The sequence below is a fragment of the Pogoniulus pusillus genome, chromosome 36 (genome assembly GCF_015220805.1).
Source record: "Pogoniulus pusillus isolate bPogPus1 chromosome 36, bPogPus1.pri, whole genome shotgun sequence".
Lineage (NCBI taxonomy): Eukaryota > Metazoa > Chordata > Aves > Piciformes > Lybiidae > Pogoniulus > Pogoniulus pusillus.
In genome coordinates, this window is record NC_087299.1 from 10,334,753 (window position 1) to 10,348,211 (window position 13,459).

Consider the following 13,459-nt stretch of genomic DNA (forward strand, 5'->3'; position numbering starts at 1 on the left):
AGAGAAAAGGATGAAGGTAACAGTGCAGGGATTTGTGGATGACCTGATTGTTCTGACTTTTTGGGAGACTTCTAATGTGCAAACAAGGAGGCAGAGAGGTTACTTTTCTCCTGTCAGATAATTCTTATTTGCAATTCATGTGTTAGCAGTGTAAGTGTCTTGAAAAAAATAAGTGATGAGGTGTTCCAAGATGTCTAATACCAGCCTCTTTCTTTTTGTCTGCCCAGGTCCATTCCTTGTCATTAGTACTGAATAAGACAACTAGTGAGCTTGCTAAAGCCAGTGTCTCCAAACTTGCAGCTCACTTGGAGTTGATTGGTGAGTAGATTGGAGAGCTGAGGATGTATGCAGCTTAAAATAGCAGGAGGTGTGAATTGGAGTTGTGATTTGAAATGCTTTTGTTGTGGGTGCTCAGTGGTGTTTTTGTGTGCATTTTTTCTTCCCACCTCTTCATCCTTTACTTGTTCAGGTTTGATTTTAAATCCTTGCATCCCTCCCAGTTGTCAAACCCTTGATCATTAGCACTGAGGTTGGCTAAGATTTTAATACTTCCCTTTTACAGAGAAGAACAGTAGTGTCTGTACTGATGTAGAGAAAAAGTGGTGTGATCACAACACCCACGTAAAACACAGGCTTATGTATGGGTTAGTCCAATCTGTAGCAGAAAAATGTGGTTTGCTGTGAACTTGGAGCTTAAAGTTTGATCAAATAAGGTTTACTTAATTACTTGTAATGAATTTTCCCCACTAAAAGAAACTCCAGGGGTTCAGTGACTTACCTGTGTTTGAGGACCCTGTCTTTGATTTTGCAGAGGGAGATTTAATGCTGCAAGGAAGTATTGGAAGTCTGTCCCTGAGTGATCTTACAGCCCATGGAGAGTTTTACAGAGAGCGTTTCACTACAAGTGGTGAAGAAGCACTCATTTTCCAGATCCACAAGTATGAATTTCAGCTTCTTACTGCTTGAGATTAAGTGCACCCCCTAAAAAAACCAAACCAAACCCACAGCTGCCAGCCTTTGTAATTCTGCTTTCAATGCTTGAGACAAATGCAATCTCTGAACATTTTCAGTCTAAATGATTTTAGCTGAGTAAGAGTAGGTTTAGACTGAATCTTAGGAAGAAGCTCTTCAATATGAGGGTGATGAGACCTGGAAGAGGTTGCCCAGAGTGGTTGTGGATGCCACTTCCCTGGAGGTGTTCAAGGCCGGGTTGGATGAGGGCTTGGGCAACCATGTCTAGTTAAGAAGCCTCCCCTGCCATGGCAGGGGGTTGGAGTAGGTCAACTCCGAGGCCTTTCCAACCTAAGCCGTTCTTTGTCCTGCAATATACATGGCTTGTGGGGAAGATAGGTTTTAGTTCCCTCCAGAGTTGTTTCTGGAATTATTTATAGATAGTAGTTTGTTTCTAGATAAAACAGTAGTTCCTTTTTGGAAATCGAAGAGTGTTTTAACTGGTGGAATAAATTCTCCATTGCTCCTCAGTTTTTTAATTAAAGGTTTACTTTTGTCCTAGTATACTCTTGAAGTTCTTCCTTGCATAAAGCAATAGTTCGTACCCTGTGAAGTTTGACTGTTTTCCACCAATAGTTCTTGTCCTATGATGTTTGGTGGCTTTCCACCAGTAGCTCCTACCCTCTGATGCTTTTCCACCCACTAGAATTAATTACATTAGAAATTATCCAAGTAATGTTATGGAGTTGATTTTGAAGGTAATGTCATGCAGCAGAGTAACCTTGTAAGCCACTGTAGAGATGTGTAAAATCATCGAGGATGTCTCTGCTAACTTAGAGATAATGAATATACCCTCAGTTTCTCATATCTGTAACTGAAATAGTTTTAATTCTGTACTGTGAACGCTGGCTAAATCCTCTGTATTACCATTTGGGCTGCAAAAAATGAGTAGCTCTGTTGGTAGAGTGAGCTCAGGTAGCCAAATGTTGCTTTACCACAGATACGGGCGGCCAGACCCCCTGCTGCAGCGGGAGTGTGACATGCGTGTCACCCTGCGGATGGCTTCTGTTCAGTACGTGCACACCCAGCGGTTCCAGGCAGAGGTGGTGTCTTTCATCCAACATTTCACTCAGCTTCAGGATGTCTTGGGGCGACAAAGAGCAGCCATTGAAGGACAAACAGTATGTCTGGGCTTTCGTCGGGGCTTTCCTGGTCTGTTTGTGCAAATTGAAATGCAGTATAAAGTTGACTTCGATGCATTAGCTCAGCAAGTTGAAAGGATGGCAGGTTTTAGAGTTCTGGTTGGAGATGGCTCATACCTAAAAGGCATTTAGGACCTTTCTGCTGCTGTTTGGAAGTGTTTGCCCGTAACTTAAAACCTTGGCACCTGGATCCTGTAGTATGCACCGATACTGGGGTTTTCTTGTCTTTGTGATGCTGACAGAAAGAGATAAAAATCTTGCCTGTTTCTCCAGTGTTCACATGGTTCTCCTTACTCAGGTATTAGAGCTAAGTGAGAAGTCCTGTTCTGCACAGCTCTTTGGTTAAGTATGGTGGTTGGTAGACTGAGAAAATGAGATGCTGAACTTCTGTGTGATGGAATATACAAATAATCACCACAGTCATAGCCTGTTTGGTAGAAAACCTAATAGAGGAGGGATTAATATGGTTAATATCAACAGTCTTGGCTAAGAAGTCTTTTCTAACTGGAAGACAGACAGTTAATACTTGCATATTTTAAAAGGTTTTGTTGTGCATCAGAAAGTTTGAACGTGATTCTGAAACATTTGAGTGAAATGAATCTTTTTTCCTTTTGGAAATACTTTTCTAAGTGATCTTTGTTTCAAGTATAGAGCTGGGCAGTGTATGCTGTGCCTCTCAGATAAGCAGCCACAGTTTGCCTCACTGCTGGCTGCCCCTGGTGCACAGGAGTGTTCTGGTTGCATCCTAGTCATATTTTATCTAGCCTTTGGTCCCTGAGCCTAAAACAACAGTTTGAGTTCTTTTGCTTGGTATAAAATTTGCCCACGTGCTAGTGTTGTAAGTGAAGGAGCAGTGCTCCTGCACTCGGTGCTGATCAGTGTGAGATAATCACCCCCTTGCTGGAGAGGGTTTGTAATTCATTTTTGCTCTCCTCAGGTCAGAGATAAAGCACAGCGAGCTTCTCGAGTTCTTCTTGATATAGAGGCTGGTGCTCCTGTTCTGCTTATCCCTGAGAGCTCCAAGTCCAATAGCCTTATTGTAGCTAATCTGGGAAAGCTAAAAGTCAAGAATAGATTCCTGTTTGCAGGAATGCCGGGCACTTTTTCGTTGAAAAACAAGGTAAGAAGATCTCTTCCTAATGCAGCAGCTTCTGGGTTTTCTAGTTCTTACACACTGTATTTCTGTAGCAGAATGGGAGATGATCCTTGCACTTTACACATACAATTTGCTCTGCTAGTATAAAACAGCCTGTGCCAGTGGACAGAGTAATCCTGGCTATATGGCCTGCAGCTGATTGTACCCAGCTGCTCCCTGTTGCACCTGCACCTGGGGGAAACTGTTCCGTGGAACTTGCTAGAACTGGTTTTGTCAGGACCCAGCTGGATGCACACCTGAGCTTGGTTGCTTAATAGATTTCCAACTAACCCTCTTCGATAGCTTCTTCAGCTCCTCAACAAACAAAACTTCAACAGTGTGAGTAGCAGAAAATTGGATCTGTTTTGGCTGAGACTTGCTGAAGCACACTGGAAGGCAGAATGGGATGAGGTTTTTTTGTTGTTTTTTCTGCTCCCTACTGTGTGTAGTTGATTTGATTAGGTGAAACCTAGTTAAAGGTTTCTGGTGAGTGCTTGAACCTAAGGCTGGGCACAGAGCCGGGAGCAGTGTTGCTGTTGAGAGGTGCGACCTTAACACTGAGGTAAGGAATATCCTCCTGGATCACCTCAGAAAGGGTAGTTGTTCTGAGAACACTGATCCCATTTTAAAGGAAAGTGGATGTGAGGTGGACTAAATTCTGCAGCAGTTTTTTGTGTCTGCTACCTCCATCTGATTTCTATCTAGCAGCGTCTTTATGGTGAGGACTCTTAATACTGAGCTGTCTTCTGTATCACATTGTGCTGCTGTATTGAAAGGTTTGCAAGAGGTAGATGCCTAAATTAACGTTACAAGTTAAAGGATGTGTGCATGGTAATTTTATTTCAGCTCATAAATCCTGTGTTAACTTAGCACTGCAGAAATTGGGGGTTTAAGTGGGGTCAGCTGGGGCTTGGGGAGGGTTTTTTTGAGTTGTTTTCATTTTTTTCTCTGTCCTGTGTTTGTTTTTGAGGATCGAATTTTGCAAGGCAGTGCATACCAGGATCCCGTTTTATTTGAGGTATTGCACATCTCTACAGCAGTGTTCAGGTGTTCCTCGTTCTTTGTAAAAGAGGGAAACTTGTGGAATTTAGCACTTTAGAAGATCTTTGTACATTGAAAGTTCTGTTCCTCTTCTAAAGACTGCTGAATTCTGTGAGAATTGAATTTACATTTGTGGTGGTGTGCACTTTGTGCATGTCTGAGGTGCTGTTGCTTTGGATTCCCTGCATAAATTCACAGGTTTGCAGGTGATGGGATGGTCTTTCTTTGCATGTACTCTTCAGTCTTCATAAAGTTAAATTGTAATAGCTTCAGATTTTTAATCTTAAAATTCTGGATTGCAGCTGCAATGATTTTGTTTGTTCGTGTGTTTGGGTTTTTTCCAATGAACGATATTTAAGGTCCACATGAGGCAAATAAGATTAGTAGTTAAAAACAGAAAGGAGAGTTTTTGGGTAAGGAGTGTGTGGTGGCCCTGGAAGCTCGATACAGAAAGAAGGTAGGAGACGATAGTAACAGTCCTGCAGTCATGAGTGAAGTGAACAATCCCAGGGAGAGGGCAAGTGGATCACTGAAGGCAGGTGGTTGTAATCTGCTGGGGCATGTGGAGCTGAGTAAAATTGAAACATGGGATTGATGAATTTATATCAGGACAGAATAATTGACCCCTGAAACTGGTTTCAGGTATAAAGGTAGTGAATAAACCTCTTCCCCCAGGCATATGTGTTTGGGAGAATAAACTCCTAAGTTGGTTTTATTGGTGAGCTCTACCCTTTGCAAGTTTTTGATGCTAGGCAGCATCATGAAAGTGGAAAAACTCCTCAGATTTTCACTAGATGGGTGGTGATGGGGAAACATCTGAAATGTTACACATCAATATAGCTGAGCTCTTTTTTTTTTTTCACTTGTGGGACTTTGAACAATAAGAGCTGGGATTTATTCTTAGCTACTGCAGAAAAAAAATGAGGCACATTTTGGTACAATGACTGAAGTGTTTGAATGCACAAAGTGAGAAATTCATGTGTAGAAGCACTTGTTCACGTGTGAAAGTGTTAAGTTGCTGACATGATCTGGCAGGAATAATGGCACCTGTGGCTTTCATCACCGAAGATGATCTGAAGAGCAGCTTTAAATATTTAACAGAGCTTATCCTACAGCAGTGCTGAGTGTCTTGAGAGTCTTGCCCCTTTATTTTGTATTCATTTAAATGGTTTGGGGTTTTGTTGTGAACAAAATTATTTTGGATTAATTTCTCATTGGAAAGATTTCACATCTTTTTGAAAACATTACTGCAATATACTGCAATAAACTTCTATATTAAATAAAATATTGTAGCCAGCTCTGAAGGTTATAGGAAGAGACTTTGGCCATCTTTCCAAAGCTTTCAGCTGAAAGAGTTGGGCCTTGATATATTGATTCCTCGGGGTTTAAATTAAAAAATCTAGTATTAATTATGAAATTACTTTCATTCATTAGCAGGATTCAGTTCCCTTTTCATCACCCTTGGGAACTCCAAAACACAGCACAAAGAAATCAAGTGCTGATGAATCAAAAGTCGCGACAGAAGGATTGTTCATGAAAAAATCACTGGGGACGAACGTTTCTAAGCTGAAGAGTGAGCCTGTGCCGAGTACACCGAGTAAGCAGCAAGGGCAACAGCCAAAGCTACCTGTCCTGCCAAACCCTGACAGCCCAGGTGTGTGAGACGCTGCAGAGGCCTCGTAAGGCTTGTCTTTTCCCTTGTCGAATAACGCAGTGCAGTTCTGCTTGTGTCTTCTGTGACACTACAAAAAGTGAGGCTCTGGGTATAAAGACTGCAAATTTAAAAAGGAACAACTTAGTTTTAAAGTCGATTTTTGTGGCTTAAAGGGTTAGGGAATTGTAGTTCAGTTATGGAAGAGGAGTCCTGCAGATTGGGCATGTTTTGAGATGCCTGCTGCAGACATAAGAAATATAGTTGGACTGTTTAATTGAGAGTTCACATTTACCTGTGAGTCAGCTTGCAGCTCGGTATCATTGAAGTCTGGCAATTACACATGTTGAGGAGTGTGCACAAAAAAGAAATCAAAGTCAGAATAGCTTCCAGGAGAAACTGTTTCTTTTTAAAGTAAGCTGGATTTGTTTTGTGTGGATTCCTTTTTTTTGTCTTTCTTTGTTCTTCCTTAATGTGTTGTCTCCTTACACTTACAGAGGATCACATCTGCCTCTTAGACTGCATTGTGGTTGATCTACAGGACATGGACATATTTGCTGCAGAAAGATATCAGAGAGAGTATTCAAAGGCTGCAGAAGACATGAGTGCAGACTTGAGCTTTCCATCCTACTTGGTGAGGCAGACAGGGGGAAGCCTGCTAACAGAACCTTTCAGACTGAAGTTACAAGTGGAGAGAAACCTCGACAAGTGAGTTTATCTGAGCACAGCACACACCCTGTGGTTTAGATGCCTTTGCTGCATCTTGAAAGTATTTCCTGCCTTGTTATAGCACCTCGAAATACTGAGACATTTTCCCCTGTTGCAGAGAGCTAAGTCATGCAGTTGCAGACATCTTAATCCATGGCAATCTGTCATCAGTGCATTGCTCTCTGGACTTGAACAAGTACAAACTGATACGTGGACTGCTGGAGAACAACCTTGGGGAGCCTGTAGAGGAGTTCATGCGGCCTTATGATTTGCAGGATCCAAGAATTCATGTAAGAGGAACTAGATGCAGTTGTAGCTCTGTCTTAAAATCTCTGGGGCTTTGGCTGATCACCCAGATTTCTTCTTCTCTTGGAGCTTGCCAGGTGGGCTAGTAGGTTGGAAAAAAACTGTAGAAAGTAAAAGTCAGGTGGACAATCAGCAAAGGAACTTTTTTGTCAGTGCTCCTGTGAATTCAGGTTTGCCTCATCATTGCTGTTGGCCTTCCAGATGTAGCTTGCTCTTAGGATTGCTTAATGCTTCTGAGATTCTAACCCTGGGAAGCAGAAGCGTGAGAATCAGCCATCGTCACTTGTGTTTGCTAGTTTGGCTAAGGTCTGCTGAAGTATAGTGGTGGGGAAGAGAGTTACCAAATCTGTGGGAACTGCTGGAGCTGAGCTGCTGCTGCAGTGTGGCAGTGGTATGCTACCAGGCCTAAGATTTTTCCATTTGAATAGAACTTTTTGGAGGGGCTTAGAAGGTTATCCTGAAGTCACATGTGGAATGATGATTCCTTTCCCCTGGTGTCGATGGCCTTCCTAAAACCTTGATGAGCTTTTGGAATGTGTGTTGCTTTTTGTTAAAACCTCTCTCCTTGCCTTCCAAATCTGAAAGCAGAGTTTCAGTCATAAAAGCTTTACAGCATAGCTGAGCCTTTTTGATGTTTTGGAGCAAGTTCTCAAGTATCGCCTGTTTGGCTGTTGTCAAATCCTCTTCCTTCAGGATGTGTGAGCAGCACTTGGAAATGATCAATATTTATCCTTCTTACTGGGAAGGGAAATTGTTGAACAGTGTGTTTCCTCTTGATCCTGTGGAGCTTTTAAGCAGTGTCTGTGTTGCATGAAGCAAATGTTAGCACCACAACAGGGGGAAAAATCACTAGGAAGCAGCTAGAATTCTCTTCAAAGAGAGGAAAGGATGGGTAAAATTCTCCTAAACCAAGTATGCTTTTCACCTGAGACTAAGGGAGCTGGGATTTGCTCAGCTTAGAGAGGGCTCTAGGGGGACCTTTAGAGCTGCCTTCCAATACCTGAAAGGATCCTCAGGTCATAAGGTGGTCCAGCAACAGGAAAAGGGAGGATGTTTTTAGCACTGGAAGTGTAGATTTTGCTTGGATCTTAGGAGGAAGTTATTCAGTATGAGGGTGATGAGAACAGGAACGAGTTGCCCAGGGAAGTTGTCTGACTGCTGGGGTTATTTGATGCCAGGTTGAATGAGCAACCAGGTCTAGTTGAGAGGTGTCTCTGCCCCAGCAGCAGTTCACGAAACATTTTGAAGTAGCTGTTTGCATTTGTCTGAAATAGCAAAATGTAATTCAGGAAAGAAAGTGAAATGGTTGCTCTTAAAAAGGAGTGTTGGTGTTTTCCACTTCCAGACAGTTCTGAGTGGAGAAGTGTATACTTCTATGTCCTTCCTCATTGACATGGTGAATGTGAGTCTGGAATTGATGGATCCAAAAGGAAAGGACGGATACAGCTCTTTAGCCAGGTGAGAATTTTGTTTTGTCACCGAGTCCCTTATTTTAAGTGCTGTGTTCATCTGGAATTACCATAATGCATGAAATTATGCCTTAATAATGCAATGAAATAGAATTTCTTCATTAGTAACCCAAATGGAGAGATTCAGCTGATCTGAAAAATGGAAGGGCCTGACATTGTTCAAAAGATACCACCTGTGTCTTTCACGGTGTCCTTGAAATCACAGTTCAGCCATCAGTTAATTTGCCCCAGACAAATGCTATTCTAATTAAGAAAATGTTGACAGTTGATCTTAAAACTCATATTTCTCCTGTGGTTTTGTTGGGGATTTTTTAAATCCAGAAGGCTCTTTATCAGTGGAAAATATTACTGCATAGATCTACTTCCTGTCTCTGATGTGAGATGTGTTTATAGCTGGTTTAGAATAAAAGATACCAGCAGTACACCACTGTGAGCGACTTTGAGAAGTGAATGAACTACAAGAGTCTTAAATGCTTTGTTTTGCTCTTTGTTCTCCTAGGTTTGATTTTAAGAAGTCCAAGCTGCTTTTTGAAAGCTCTTCAAATGGAACAAAATCTGTCAATTTGGTTTCTCATTCAATGATGGCATTTGACACACGTTATGTTGGACAGAAGTCTGCTGCAGGCACACCAAATGTGTTCAACTGCATTTTTCAGTCATCAAAGAACAGTAGTCCAGGAGCCATCCAGATTGAATTACATTTCAGGTTGCTAATGCTGGGATGTATTTATTTGATTGGTCCTCATAATGACATGCTCAATGGCTTTAATACAGCTATTATTAATGCAGATAAAATAACTGGGATTGTATTTATATCTAAAGACATTTTCTGAACAGTCAGTAGTACTTAATTGATAATTTTTAGTTAATTGGACCCCAACACAGTTGGATCCCTAATACAAGAGAGACATGGACCTGATGGAGTGAGTCGAGAGAAGGCCATGAAGGTGGCCAAAGCACTGGAGCACCTCCAGTATGGGTTCAGGCTGAGAGAGTTGGGGCTGTCCAGCCTGGAGAAGAGAAGGCTGTGGGGAGACCTTACAACGATATTTCAGTATCTGAAGGGGACCTAAGAGAAGGCTGGAGAGGGCCTGTTTAGAAGGGCAGTAGTTTGAAACTGGAGCAAGGTGGATTTAGGTTGGACATCAGGAGGAAGTTCTGCGCAACAGGGGTGGTGAAACACCGGAACAGGTTGCTCAGGGAGGTGGTTGAGGTCCTACCCCTGAGGACATTCAAGATCAGATTTGATGTGGTCCTGGGCAGCCTGCTCTATTTGGAGATGGCCCTTCTGAGTGCAGGGGGGTTGAACAAGATAATCTTTGAGGGTCCCTTCCGACCTGATGCAGTCCGTGAATCTGTGGACTGAAGGTTGCTGGATTTTGTTTTACCTTTTCCCCCTCATTGCATAAAATTTAGGTTTGATTGTGTAATTAATCAGATGAAGTTCTGGTCTACCAAAGTAAGTTGTGCTAAAGGCTTGCTAATACACTAAGTGGCCATACACTTGCATGCGTGCATCAAAGTAGATGAGCCCCATCTTGAAGGTAGGCAGTGCTGCTGGGTAATTGCCATGGGGCTCTCGGTTCAGCCCTGTCAGCTCAGCTGTGACTGGGAAAGGAACTTGACTGGGCTTGTGGAGGGATGATGGTCCTGGGCTGCACCAGAAGTGTGGCTGGCAGGACGAAGGAGGTGATTTTTCCCTCTCTGCTCTGCTCTTGTGAGACCTCACCTGCAGTAGTGCCCTGTTCTGGTGCCCCCAGCACAAGAGAGATATGGAGCTGCTGGAGCAGGTCCAGAGGGGGGCCATGGAAATGATCAGAGGGCTGGAGAACCTCCCTGATGAGGACAGGCTGAGACAGTTTGGGCTGTTCAGCCTGGAGATGAGAAGGCTCCAGGGAGACCTTAGAGCAGCCTTCCAGTACCTGAAGGGGGCCTACAAGAAAGCTGTGGAGGAGCTTTTCACAAGAGCTTGTAGTAGTAGGGTGAGAGGGAATGGATTGAAGCTTGAGGAGGGCAGACTTAGAGTGGAGATTAACAAGAAATTCTTTCCAGTGAAGGTGGTGAGACACTGGAACAGGCTGCCCAGGGAGGTCATGGATGCCCCCTCCCTGGAGGTGTCCAGGGAGGGTTGGAGAAGACCTTGAGCAATTTAGTCTAGTGGAAGGCATTCCTGCCCGTGGTGGGGGTGAAACTAGATGATCTTTAAGATCTCCCAACATAAACCACTCTGTGACTCCATGATGGTTTTTGCCATGTGCCGTGCAGGAGCTGTGCTCCAGCAGGTGTCACACTTGCCTTTCCGAGACAGTCAAGCACAGAAATGGAACCTTAGACGGACAGTCACTGCCTTCTCTCCTGTGGTGTAGCCTACCCTCTTTGGTTCTCTTTATCCAAATCTCTTGAAATGCTTAAAGGCTTCAGAGTGCAGATCTGGTTTGTTCAACTTTAATATTGAACGCAGGAGTATAAAATACAATGTCACTGTTTACCTGTTTCAGCATGGTGTTTTGCTGAGGGATGTTTACTAACAGGATGAAGTGAAATGTCCCTAGAGGTGTTGCTTACATTCTTAATCCAGCTCCCTGACCAAACTCAGCTTTCTGTCTCTTTTCAAAGTATCACACCTTCTAAAAGAAGAAGGGGTAATGTAGGGGGGGAATATCTGTGGCCTGTTGTGGTTCAGAAGAAAATTTGAAGACAAAATGAAATAAACCAACAAAATAAACCTTAGGCAGTTGGGAGAAACTTGTTGTAAATGTTTGAATAATGCATGATGGTTTTAAGACCTTAATAAGTTTATGTTCAGAAAGACATGAAGATTTTGCTTTGAATAACTAAAGTGCTATGAGATGTAGCAAAAAGCCCCCTGAGTGCTGATTGTCTCGTAGCTTGCTGTTGCCAAGGTTGGAGGTTGGTTTGCACAGTAGAGCCTCGTCTGCTTCAGCAGTGGTAGTTTGAGCAATTTTCTTCCCAACTGTTGTGCTTCTATTTTAGCCACATAAGCATGTGTTAGATTTTTACTGGTGAGAGCATCCTGGGCACTAGACGTAACCTCTTGCAGAGCTCAGTGATAGTGTTGTACCGGCTTGTGCCTTTTGCAAGTATCTTTGAGAGCCAGGAAGAGTTAAAGGCTTTTACTGGTGGAAGTGTTGCAGACAGGCTGCTTCTCACAAAGGAGTCACAGCTCTTCAGGGTGTTTATAGTTCAGAATGTGTTGGATGTAAAATTTTTTCATGGTATTTAAGCACTTCAATTATTTTCCAGTTAGTGTGACCAGATATAGTTGGTATTCCAGATTCTTTTTATCCCTCCTTGGCAGACACTCAAAATGTGCTGCTGCAAGTTGGGGAAGGCTGGCAGTTTTTCTGGATGAGAGTGGAGCTTCCTGTGCTGCAAAATGCTGTCAGGGTGTGAGAGGAAACACACCTGCTGTCTGATCTTCTAGAGGGATATGGAGCCAGGCTGCAGTTTCACATGCAGCACAATGGGCTTGATGCTGAGCAGATGCAAAACCGTTATTAAAAGATCAGTTTCAAATTTGGTGTCTGCAAATCAGTCTAATGTGAATGTATTGAAGGAGCTTTTATAAGTTAACTTCTTCTTCCATAGCTTTTTCAGTTGTCTCATTACAGTTTAGAATTCATGCAGTTAGGATGTGAGGGTGTCTGTGGATACAGATGTGATGAGTTTCAGTCCGTTTAACTGCAACTTGTGTATTTCAAAGGCCAGAGACCATCAACTAGAAAGTTCCTTTTAGTTCTTACTTGCTGGATACTGATAGCTTTCTGCATCATTTCAAGTCTATACATATTTTCAATTTCTTCACTGAAATGGTTCTCAAACACTGGAATAGGCTGCCCAGGGAGGTGGCCAAATCCCCGTCCCTGGAGGTGCTTCAGAGCTGCAGAGATGTGGTGCTGATGGACACGGGTTAGCACCAGACTTGGTAGAGTTAAGATCTTGAGTCCAACCCTTATCTGGGAGTCTTCTCCAACTGAAAAGATCCTTGGATTCTATTCTCTGGTGCTGTATGCAAGATGTAAAGTTCTTATTTCTGCTTGTCTCTTCTTGAAAGGTCTACTAAGGATTCCTCCAGTTTCACAGTGGTGCTGAACAATCTCCGTGTGTTTCTAATATTTGACTGGCTGCTGCTGGTTCATGACTTTTTATATACTCCTGGAGGCTCCAAAAGGCAGGAGAATCCCCGTCCTTCCCGCCAGCGCACTTACAGCAGTGAAACCGCTGTGCTTCCCAAAGCAGTGAAGAGCGGAGTGGTGACGAAACGGTCCTCGCTGCATGTCACCGCAGAGAAGCAGCTGGAGGTTAAGCTTAACGTCACAGGTAAATGCGTTCGTCTCTGGCGCCTCATTAGAAGCTGCTCTGATTTGAAGCCAGGTTGTGCTAGTGGAGAAAAAGGTCCTTCAAAGGACAGAAAGTCACAAACCTGCTGCAAATGCTTAAAAATACTTCCATGGTATTTCCAGTGGCCTTGTTTGTGATTCCTGGTTTTGTTCTGTGAAGGAACTGAGTTCGTGGTGGTTGAGGACATGTCTTGCTTTGATACCAATGCCGTTATCCTGAAGGGGACAACTGTTCTCACTTACAAGCCCAAGCTCTTAGATCGTCCCTTCTCTGGTAGTTTGTTTGGTATTGAGGTAAGAAGAAACAAATTTGCTGTTGTAAAATAGCCAGAAAAAAACTTGTGAAGATACTTTACTATAAACATATGTCTTTACTGTATAACTTCACTGTAAACATATCCAGAACCTGAAGGGGGCTACAATAAGGCTGCAGAGAGACTGTTTCCAAAGGTCTGCTGTGACAGGAGGAGGGCAATGGCTTGAAATTAGAGAAGAGCAGATTTAGATTGGATGTTAGGAACAAGTTCTGCACCATGAAGGTGGGAGAACACTGCAACAGGTTGCCCAGGGAGGTGTTTGAGGCCCTATCCCTGGAAATAGTCCAGGTCAGACTCCACAGGGCTTTGGGCAGCCTG

General features: G+C 43.1%; 1 protein-coding gene across 7 annotated transcripts in view; it reads left to right on the forward strand.

Annotated features, from left to right (window-relative positions):
• Positions 1 to 13,459, forward strand: part of VPS13D (vacuolar protein sorting 13 homolog D) — a 100,427-nt gene that overhangs the window by 20,161 nt on the left and 66,807 nt on the right. For 3 of the 7 annotated variants that reach the window (XM_064172185.1, XM_064172188.1, XM_064172191.1), the window contains exons 22-32: positions 228 to 318; positions 812 to 938; positions 1,952 to 2,132; positions 3,091 to 3,273; positions 5,764 to 5,983; positions 6,478 to 6,688; positions 6,807 to 6,978; positions 8,340 to 8,452; positions 8,963 to 9,169; positions 12,539 to 12,804; positions 12,985 to 13,118. In XM_064172185.1, the coding sequence (XP_064028255.1) occupies positions 228 to 318; positions 812 to 938; positions 1,952 to 2,132; positions 3,091 to 3,273; positions 5,764 to 5,983; positions 6,478 to 6,688; positions 6,807 to 6,978; positions 8,340 to 8,452; positions 8,963 to 9,169; positions 12,539 to 12,804; positions 12,985 to 13,118 (1,905 nt within the window). The remainder of the gene's footprint in view (positions 1 to 227; positions 319 to 811; positions 939 to 1,951; positions 2,133 to 3,090; positions 3,274 to 5,763; positions 5,984 to 6,477; positions 6,689 to 6,806; positions 6,979 to 8,339; positions 8,453 to 8,962; positions 9,170 to 12,538; positions 12,805 to 12,984; positions 13,119 to 13,459) is intronic. The other 4 variants (XM_064172186.1, XM_064172189.1, XM_064172187.1 and 1 more) reach the window with 3 other exon arrangements.